This window comes from Raphanus sativus, unplaced genomic scaffold, assembly GCF_000801105.2.
Source record: "Raphanus sativus cultivar WK10039 unplaced genomic scaffold, ASM80110v3 Scaffold3537, whole genome shotgun sequence".
NCBI classification, from domain to species: domain Eukaryota; kingdom Viridiplantae; phylum Streptophyta; class Magnoliopsida; order Brassicales; family Brassicaceae; genus Raphanus; species Raphanus sativus.
The window spans coordinates 1-10,655 of record NW_026618843.1 but is presented as its reverse complement, the minus strand read 5'-3'; the positions used below and the strand labels follow the sequence as shown (position 1 = coordinate 10,655).

The 10,655-nt window shown below is 36.4% G+C and overlaps 2 protein-coding genes and 1 pseudogene across 2 annotated transcripts; 1 reads left to right on the top strand and 2 right to left on the bottom strand.

The window, feature by feature from the left end:
• Positions 1-165: 165 nt before the first annotated feature.
• Positions 166-1,553, top strand: LOC130506675 (F-box/kelch-repeat protein At5g39560-like; annotated as a pseudogene).
• Positions 1,554-2,080: 527 nt separating this feature from the next.
• On the bottom strand, positions 2,081-4,146 carry LOC108848587 (scarecrow-like protein 3). The gene is made up of 2 exons (XM_018621982.2): positions 3,987-4,146; positions 2,081-3,721 (listed from the first exon to the last, which is right to left on the bottom strand). The coding sequence occupies exon 2, from the start codon at positions 3,619-3,621 to the stop codon at positions 2,311-2,313; it is 1,311 nt and encodes a 436-aa protein (XP_018477484.1). The 5' UTR covers positions 3,622-3,721; positions 3,987-4,146; the 3' UTR covers positions 2,081-2,310.
• A 1,973-nt stretch (positions 4,147-6,119) lies between these two features.
• Positions 6,120-9,662, bottom strand: LOC108848514 (7-dehydrocholesterol reductase). The gene is made up of 13 exons (XM_018621904.2): positions 9,453-9,662; positions 8,886-9,108; positions 8,756-8,811; positions 8,568-8,670; positions 8,385-8,450; positions 7,921-8,034; positions 7,681-7,807; positions 7,419-7,519; positions 6,954-7,079; positions 6,800-6,864; positions 6,634-6,715; positions 6,460-6,542; positions 6,120-6,372 (listed from the first exon to the last, which is right to left on the bottom strand). Exons 1-13 carry the CDS (start codon positions 9,536-9,538, stop codon positions 6,306-6,308), a joined length of 1,299 nt encoding a protein of 432 aa, XP_018477406.1. The 5' UTR covers positions 9,539-9,662; the 3' UTR covers positions 6,120-6,305.
• Between the last annotated feature and the right edge of the window lie 993 nt (positions 9,663-10,655).

Below are 10,655 nucleotides of genomic sequence, written 5' to 3'. Positions count from 1 at the left end.
CACGTTTGAAAAAAAGAATTAATATAGTTAAATAACTTTTTATATGGATATACATATAAAGAAATACTATAACTAAATAACTGTTTTAAATAATATAATTTTAAGGAAATTCGTCTTTAAATATATATTTTTTCTTTTACAGTTTTTTTTTGTTTAGAACATTCTTAAAAAGGAAAACTATAAATTTTAAAATTCTTTTGGTTTAGTTTATTTTTTTTTAAATTGTCATTTAAGACATGTCATATAATATATAATTGTCATTCAAGCTTTTATATGATAAGATACCTAACGTGTTTAGTTATTCCTAATTCATCATATTCTCTCGTCCGGCCGATCATCATGACCTCTGAAGAAGTTGAACAAACCAAAGAGAACAACAATACGGTTCCTGAGCCACCATGGAAGTTTCCATCACTACCTGACGAAATCACAGAGAACATTCTTGCCCGTGTCTCGAGATGGAACTACCCATCGCTCTCTCTCGTCTCAAAGAGATTCCACAGTCTCTTATCATCTATGGAGATCTACAAGACGCGATCTCAAATAGGAGCCGTTGAAACATGCGTCTATATATCTTGTTAAAGTTGCCTGATCATCCATATGCGAGCTGGTTTAGCCTTCGGACAAAACCTAATAATCAAAACCGAACCAAACCGAGCTGGTTTAGACTTTGGACCGAACCTAATATTGGGTTTAAGCGGGACTCGAGTGGATTTTCGATTGTTCCTATACCTTCCTCTTCTGCCGATCTAAATCACATGGGAACGGTTGGTCCGGAAATCTACATAACCTATGGATCCTACAATAAGGAATCTTCCTCGGTTCGGATCTTTGATTGTCGGAGTCACACTTGGCGTGATGCCCCTAACATGACCATGGCTAGAAGGTATGCAAACACAGTTTTACTCGATGAGAAAATATATGTGATGGGAGGTTGCAACATTGACAAGTACAATGCCAACTGGATTGACGTATTTGACATCAAAAGTCAGTCTTGGTCAGCCTTGCCGGGTCCTGGCGCTGATGAAGGCGTGTTACGTAATCATTTAAGTGAGTACTACGATTATATAGTTTATGCGCTCCAAGGAAAAATATACGTAGAGACAGTTGACAAGGACTACACTTACGAGCCGAAAAATGGTACATGGAAACTTGTAAGAGAGAAATCGAGTTCCACATCAGATTCCATACATGCTTTGTGTGAGATGGGGAATGTAATATACTGTTGCACTGACACAGGGGATTTAATGTGGTCTAGCTTTGGTATTGAGGGTAGAGAGTGGAGAGAGATTAAGGGTTTGGAAAAGCTTTCTACAAGAGGTTTAAAAAAAGGGTCTCATTTTGCTCTGGTTGGTTGTGGTGGCCAACTCTTAGTTATGTGGGATCCGTATCCCAATTCTCGTATAAAACACAACAAAATTTGGTATGCCAAGATTTCTTTAGAATCAAGATGCAATGGACGTGAGGTGTGGGGCAATGTTGAGTGTGTTGATGTGCTTACCTTCCCTGTCGAATCACATGAATGGTTTGAATGTTTTGCTGCGTCCGTTTGATGTCTCTCAGAGACGGTATGAGTTTTTTTATCTGTTGCTTTGAACATGCTCGTTTTTTTTCTTTGAGAGAGTCTTCATCCCTTTGTTTTCACTTACAAGTGAAGTGACATTATCATAAGCTTTTAATTAATTATAAACGCATTGATTATTATTGGTTCTGTTTTGCTAAAACATTAGTCATTGTGTTGTCTTCTTTTAGTTGTTTAGTTGTTAACATATCTCTAGCTCACTCATGATAAATGAATTGTGTTGTCCTCCGCCACTGCCCGTCACACCAATGAAATCTCCATCTTGCACATTACTATGTTCATTTATAGTCTCTAGTAAAACTTTACTACTAACTCACTCATGATAAATGAATTGTTTCTATTATATTAGTTTTTCTTAGACGCAGACATGGTTAGGTGATAAGTATTGGCATCATGTACTTAGAATCATTGAGTGGGAAAGATTAGGATACAAATCCTTAGTCTTATTGGTGTAAATAGTATCTTATACGTTGAGCCCCTTGAGGGAAACTATTGAAGAACTTTAACCAACCATACGTTTAGTTATTCAAACCAAACTGAACCAACAAACAAATACAGTGCTGGAAACTCAAAAGGCATTTTATATGCACAAGGCAGCAAGAAGCATTTGCTAAAACAAGGAAAAAAAAAAGAGACAGAAAGTCACAGTCAAGAGACAAGTAAGATTGTGTCTCTTGCTCATTAAAAAAAAAAAAGAGAATACACAAGTCGCAAGAGTTTTATATCATTCACTTCCTGCATCTCCAAGCTGAAACCGAGTATAGAGGTCTATCTTGCCAGCAAATAACTGCACACCCACTCTCTTCTTTGATCCTATACCCATCAAAACCATACCCTTGAAGCAACCTCCTACCCTGCAACATCCCATAATAGCTAAGAGGAACATTCCCAAAACCAGCCAAATCAATCCTCTGACTCCATTTTTCTAGCTTCTCATGTCTTTCTCTCCTCTCACATCCCTCACACGCTATGATGTTCTTGATCTCCTCTCCGAAAAGCATCTTCTCCACTTTCATCCTGTCTTGAGACGTTCTTGGAACTTTTGTCTCCAAGCAATCAAACAGAGCTGCGTAGGTGTAGAGTGATTCCAACAGTCTCTCCATAACCGTGGAGCCGTTGTGGTCCGAGTCTTGCTCAGTGACCACCATGATCTTTGGAGACAAACCCCAAATAGCATTGAGGAATCTATCGATCTTTCCTGAATTAGAAAGAGGCAAAGATGAGGCCGAGTCACCACTCGGGCTGTGTCCACTGTTATCAGTGGCCAAGAAGTTATGCAGCTGAAGAACCGAGCTGACGGCCAAGGCCTCTCCTGTCTTAACACGCAACTGCTCTACGTTTAAGCACTCTAAACCACTCACAACGGGATTAAACTGAAACGGGATATCTAGTTTTTCTGCTTCCTCGATGAGGGTATGAGCCATTTGATCAAGCACTTCCTTGTGGTGATGAACACCAGTGATCCTCAAATGCGGTGGACCTTCAGGCCTAGAGTTAAAAGCTTGAATCAAAGCGAGCCATTGAGCTGGCTCCGAAGCATGGAGATCAATCACATGAACCATCTTCTCACCTTCCATAGACTCGAGTATAGCTCGGTTAGTGAGCAGGTAAGATACTTTGAGTATAGGAAACATATCAAAGAAGAGCCTCCTGACATGAACCTCCTCTGAGACATTATTTGTCTGAGTTGCGTTAAGGGCCTTGTAGAGACCAGGCCACGACTTGAGGATTCTGTTGGCGAGGGCTTCGGTGAAATAAGCTGCTACTCGCTGCATGGTGTCGCCGTCAGGGGAAGAGAGAAGGCAGAGCTGCTCGAGAGCCGCGTTTGCGTTTTGGAGGCTGCCTGAGGCCACGTGGTTGGCGCAAGTTAGCAGGAGGTGGATCAAGTAGAGACCACGCTCCTCTGGTTTGAGGTCTTTGAACGGTGAGGAGGGAGAAGGGATGAGAGTTGGTCTTGTGAGTGACATGGTTGAGAAGACTTGAAGTGGTGATGAAGCTACAGAGGATGTTCCATTGTCTTCTTGAAACATAGTCACCATTGAACAAAAGATCAAAATCCTTTTTAAGGAAAGACTGGGACTTTGAGAGAACCCACAACCAGAAACCCCAAGATTCAGAATCTCTTTAAATCCAGAGAATCTGCAGTTTAACAATGGTGAAAAAAATAGTTAAAGAACAGAGTAAAAAACAGAGGAATTAGGGTTTTAAGTTCTTTGGATGGAGGAGAAAGTACAATACTTCTAAAACCAAAGACTGATTCAAAGACAGAAGAAGAAAGACAACAACACCTGATTGAAAACTGTAAGCAATTTTTTTTTTTTTATAAACAAGAACAAGAAAGAAACTAGCAATGATAAAAGAACAAACCAGAAAAAAAATTAACCTAAAAAGGAAAAAATCTTACTGGAATTTGCATCAGAGGAAAGAAATAGTTTGAAGGTTTCTTTTATTTTTTTTGGGTTCTATCTATGTAGCTGTGTGTAAGAAGAGGAGAGAAGTCTCCAGTGGTTATCTTGTGAGTATAACGTGTGGACTGTTGTAGTTTGGGGGAAAGGATTGAAACTAAAAAAACACTAAAAAGTAAAAATAGAGGGCATTGTCCCTTTTGGCTCTACGTACCAGACAATGCGTGATAGTCGGTTTTGTCTTCTTCCTCTTTGTCTTTTCTTTCATTCCCTTTTAAGGAATTAATTAAAAGTGGTCAAATGTTCAACTTCATCGTTAAACTATGGTAGTTTGTTACGTTCACACATATTTTAATTGCATTTATTTTACTAATGTTGCACCGACTATGTTACAAAAGAAATCTTACTTGTAATTTAGGTTGTATGGAAGCTTCATCGGACATCTGCTTCGAAGCAGATTACACAATATCGTTTTCAAAACACTTTTATAATATTTTTTTAAAAAATACGTTGGAAACTTATGATTTTGTTTTGGAATCACGTTTTCATTTTTTAAAACACAATGTTATAAATCAATAAAAAATCATAGTTTTAATTTATATAAATCTAAAATTTAATAGTAATAAAATAGAGAGAATAGAATATATAAATATTAGAACTAATATTATAAATTATGATTATCTTTACGTATTAAGATTTTTATTAAAGACATAGCATATATTAAAATATATTGTCAATTATTTATGAAGTACTAAAAATAATTAATATAATAATTTATTTTAATTTATTCTATGTGTATTTTCAAAATTAATATGAAATCATTTCAAAATTAGTATAAATAAATAAATTATTTATTTTAAATTTAAATCATATAACTTTTAGTCCTAGTTTTTATAAAAAAATTGGATATACGTTTCTAATACGTTCGCTTCGGTTCTATACGTTTCCGTTTCCGTGTATCTGTGTTCCGCTTTCATGTATCTGCTTCCATATCCATGTAACATAGCTTATAATTAAACCAAAAAAATCCTATATATGTAATTATCTTGAAATTAATTTCTTCGTTTTAGATGATGATTCTTGAATTAGAGAAACTAGAAAACCAGAAGTTCAATGAATACCCTCACTTGTCATTATACCTTTTGGAGTTATCTTATTATAAATGCATATACCGACACAACATATATGTCTGTATTCGAGATTGGAACCTCCACTTTTATGGAGTTTTGTCTAGACATGAGGTGGATTTGGAATATTATTATTTTCTAATTAAAAAGTTTATTTAGTTTTGTTAAAAGAAAAGGCTGTTTCGGTAAAGCATGATTCTGAGAAGAAAGAAACGTCCAAACACGCCCTAACAAAGACAAAACATAACCCAAAAACCATCTCTTTTGTTTTTGTTGTTTTGTTGAAAGATAAATATTTATATTTATGAATTTGAGATGAGGCTGAAGGTTGGGTGTGGATTTGGGTGTGGATTTGTCTGTCCTCTTTAAATGTTCATTGTCTTTTCATTACTTTTAAATGCCCACCTTTTGTCCTTTTCTCCTATTTCTCTCTCTATTTGTTTTTACTGTGTGAGAGCATAATCACATTTTAAATTAAGATCATTGACCGACCAAAGATTCTCTATAAAATAATGAAATACTTTTACTATGGAACATGATATAAGGAATAGTAAAACGGTATAAAGTGAAAATACATGCATAACAAAACAGTAGACTTTATAGTTTGTAGTAAGAGATGTAATATAAATTAAACTGTAAGTTAAAGAATGGCATTTTCAAAAAATAAAAAAAAAGGTTAGAGAATGGTATTTCAAGAGTTTGAACTTGTAAGATAAGATCTCTTAATATTCAAATATAAATCGCCATTTGGTTAAACTGTGTTACAACTAGAATTGCGTGGATTCAAACATCAATTACATGAGTTGTCAAAATTAGTTGGGAGAGGTCTGCCACATAACTGCAGTGACAAATATCATAAAATCTTTGGGACTGAGATAACAGAGTATTGGTCAAGATTGTCAATAGGGGTAGAAATAGATGCTGTCACACAATAGTATAGTTAATATTTTATTATTTATTATTATATGCATTAAAACGGTCTAATATAGTAGTAAAATTACAAACTTTAGGCTAAATCTTATAAAATATATCAAAACCCATAACTTGAAATTCAAATGTAGCTTACAAATCAGCAAAAAAATGTCTAAACGCATCAATTTGCCCTTTCTTCAATTTTTGGTCATTGGATAGTCCCAGCGTTCGATTTAACGAAACAAAGTAGAGAAGAAGAGAACACATACTTTAATAACATTAATAAATTCCCGGAATGATCCTGTATTTGACTTTCTCGCAGTAGAGCTTCCAGTACTTTCCATACCTTTACCAAAAAGAAGCAACAAACCCAAAGTAAGAACAAAGAGAATGTGTTAATGGGGTTAATACTCATTCAGATTTGGTGACTTACTTTGATCGGCATCGGTCATCGTCTCTCTTGGCTCGATCAAAGAGAAGAATGGTGAGGAATATGACGTAGAAATAAGGCAAGAACTGGACCAAACAAATATTTATTTATGTCTTTAAATGCAGCGCTTGCAACAAAAAGCTTATAACAAACCAAAGAGATGGAGAATGAATTTACGTTGTCAAAGAGAGCCGGTACGGTCCAGAAGAAAGCACTTGAGATCTCAGGAACATAATGGAAATGACGAGCCAATCCCCACCTGCACCATCAAAAACCCATGTTGTTGTGATGAGAAACATGTAAAACTAATTGTTGTAATGGCATAAAAGTGGAATAAACTCACCATCCAGAGGTTAAGAGTAGACTGGTTTTAGTTTCACCAGCTGTTGTCGTATATGTCGCTACAATCTGCAACAAACCATGAGACGTTCATACACGGAATGTCTCAAATTCAAAAAGGAATAAGCTAACTTCACTGAGTGTTTTGTGATCATTACCTTTGATGGGGCTTTGCCCCAAACCGAGCATTTCCCGTTTGTCCTCCTGAACTCTTGCCTTTGTCTATCGCAGTCATAGTTTATGTAAATGCAAAGACACCCCGCCACCAAAATGTATATTGCCAACTGCAGACAAAGGAAGGATAATATAAAGTCTTAAGAGATAGAAATAGACATAAGTGTCTCATGTTTTCATGAACGGACTTGTGCTACTACATAGACTGATATCTGACGAGTAGAATCATGAGCCATACTGTGCAATGATTCAAACATATGTTAAACATTTGATACTATAACTCTGTTGTTTCTAATGTAAGGATACTTTAGAAGACCCGGATTCTGGTACTGTCACATTTAGCTTTAACCATTCTTGTTGTATCTTTAAGGTTTTTCATTTGGTGAACACACAAGGGTAGTTCTCATGTATCTCATTCTCTTTATTCAGTTATAAATTTTTTTTTGCACCTGAGTTCCAAGTTGGACGGGGTGGTTCACAAGGTACATTCCTGGAGATGTATAAATAGAAGGCACCCACACCAGACAACCCCAGCAAATATAGAATCCAGCTGAAAGTTAAAAATAAAAATAAACATGGAAAATAATAATTTGAATCATATGCTGCTGCATTAGCCACATAAACATACTTCATAAGGAAATTATTGCCAAATAATGAAGCAACTTTTGTTGATGATGATGTAATTTTCATATATATGTACCAGAAGCATACCTCGGTCATGTGCGATGTCCATGGTGTTCCAGTAACCCGCTTCCCACCAGAAAAATTTCGTGACATACACCAGCATCAGGATGGTGTTGACCAACATTGAATCAGATACTTTCCCGTTTATTTCATACTGATTTAAGAAGTAACCACAAATTGGAAGATGTAAGACTCTCGCATAAAACAAAGACTCAAAGAAACCTCCAGGTTATATCGTAAGAATGTGAAAATATATCTAGAAAGTACCTGTTTAATGCAGTACGTGACGGCAAGAACAGCCCAAGACATCATACCAAATCTGCAATTAGTAAAAACCTTGATGTCGAAGTTTTTACCAATTCGAGGATACAACTCCATGCCCTGCAAATCAGGACGGAAAGAAAACAGTGAGAATAAGAATGCCGCAAACTGGAACGTGTTAGTGATAATCTAACAGAGTGAGATACAGTCACAACTATGATTAATAACCATTAAATACTTTAATTCTTTTCCTTCACCACTAGTCTGTGAGTATTAAATGAATTAAGTGTTCCTAAGAGGACACTGACTAACTGTGGGAATTTTACGAAAACTTGACCTCCGCATATCTACCAAAGAAGCAAGAAATTCATGAGGAGATGGCTAACATTGCCGAGAAGTTAGTTCTTTTAGGTAAAACCCCAACCAGTAATTTAAGAAGAATGAGAATTCAATCAGCAGAGATAACTCACCCAATAGAAGTCGATAATCAGGTTACCACATGAACCAGAATCACTTGATGAAGGCGCAACATGACCCTAGTACAAGACAAAAACACAAGTTTTAGAAACATAAAAAGCCAAACTCCACATCAGTAGACACTAAAAAGAAAAGCAACACACCATTCATGACATGACATACATAGATACACTTACCTTTACGTATAACAAAACACAGAACACGAGGCTTCCGAATATCAGCGCCGAAAATATTTCACCCAAATGATCATAGACAATTGCAGGGTTGAATATCCCAAACCTGAATAGCAAAAAAAAAAAGAAGTCAATCATACACTTAAACCAAACCAAAGACACCTTGTAAACATTTCATGAACTTTGCTTACCACCAAAGACCAAGATAGGTGGCTAGTGTCACAAAATAAGCAGCCATACCATTGGCCTGCAAGAAACAAGAGTTATATTTTATTTGCACAGCACACACACAACCCAAATACATCTTTTATTTGTAAATACCTTGTAAACCGGTCGGTTCCCCGTAGGAGAAATCGGACCTTCAACTCTTTTACCAGGAAGAAGAAGCTGAAGAGCAGCCTCAAATGCTCCGTAGCAAAAGATGATCTTCCAAGCGATGGCAGTGGGTCTTGGCCATATGTTGATGAGCCCCTGAACTCCATTCTCCCACAAGAAGCTACACGTCTGGATAACTGAACCATCCTGATGAACCATCGTGTACCATCTGCATTATCAAGAAAATTCAAAAGAAAAACATGGAGTCTACTCTAAGTCAAACACAACACTACGATGATAAAAAGTAATTTAAAAATAAAAATGGCCACCAATAAAATTTATTAGTAAACAAAAGAACATTGTATGGACCAATAAATCTACACTCGCTGTTTAATCTTGAAGATCACAATCTCAGTCAACAATAATGTATTTTAAAAATCTGAAACACATTCACCAGATTTTGAATCGATCGAATACTGTTTAACTAGAACACGATTTGAAGATCTAAGCTACGAACTAAGGAGACGATGAACAGTGATCTGATAAGTATGGAAAAAGGATGAGAGCTTTTACAGGAGAATAACGAAAGGTGGACAGAAAGCGAGTAGCGATAGCATCGATGCGTACGTCACGATCGGAGAGTGCACAGTCGCCGCCATCTTCTTCTTCTTCTCCTCTCTCGTTTGAATCTGATCTGTGTTGACTTAACGCAACGACTTGTGCGAAGTTAACGATGGAGAGAGAGAGACGAGATCAACAACTCAACACCAACACAGTGAGTGATGGAGAAAAATGTTGTTAAAATAATCCACGTGTCATTTCCTCTTCAAATGTTTTTTTTTTTCTTCTTAAGATTCCACTTGACCCTCGTACGTTTTATTAGGCCGGGACCAAAACTTCTAAACCAGATTAGATTTAGATTTTTAGATTTCAAATCGAACCGAACCAAACCGACTTAAATACCCAAATGAAATTCTTAAATTAATATCGGTTTAGAAAATAATGGCTCAAATCATCAATTTCTAAAACCTGAACCAGAGCTTCACTCTCTCTCAAAGCTCAAAGATCTTCGTCTCTGTATTCAACACTATTGTGATGAACAAAATCAATTCTCAACCACTCTGAACTTGCAGCTATAGTTTTCAGGAATAGTTGAGAGTGACGACGACGAAGAATCTACACATCTCGTTGCTATAGAGCAATCAACTTCAGTCTCGAATTTTCCTTGATGTTGGAGGTATAATAATATCGCTTTCTTGATCTTAAAACAAGTGAGGTATACTATGAAATTTGAGAAGACTTTGTTTGTTGTGTGTGTATGATTGCAGGGGAAGGTCTGATTGATCCATGTAAGTTGTAAAGGTACTGAGAAGTACATGCATAGATCTTGTCTTGATAATTTGCGCTCCACCAAGGTAAATAGTAACTGTGTTCTATTGCTGTGATGTTTTCTTCTTTGTTTTCTTTGTGTTCAAACTCCGAGCCAGTGTGCCTCCTGATGGATGGTGTTGAGGTTGAGATTCCAGCTGCTGGTTGCTAGAGATCATGCTTTCATCTTCATCTCTGTCCACATGGTACATTACTTTTTTTTTACTTGACGTTACTAGTTTTTTTTACTCTCATATTTGTCCATCCACACTCTGATGAGCTTAGAGAGAAACTTTATAGTTACAGTTTGTTTTATCCGTTTCAGAGGTGACCAAACCAAACTTGTGTTTTTTGTTACATTTGTAATCTGAAACAAGAGATTCCTTGTATGAGTTTTGATTGGTTGAT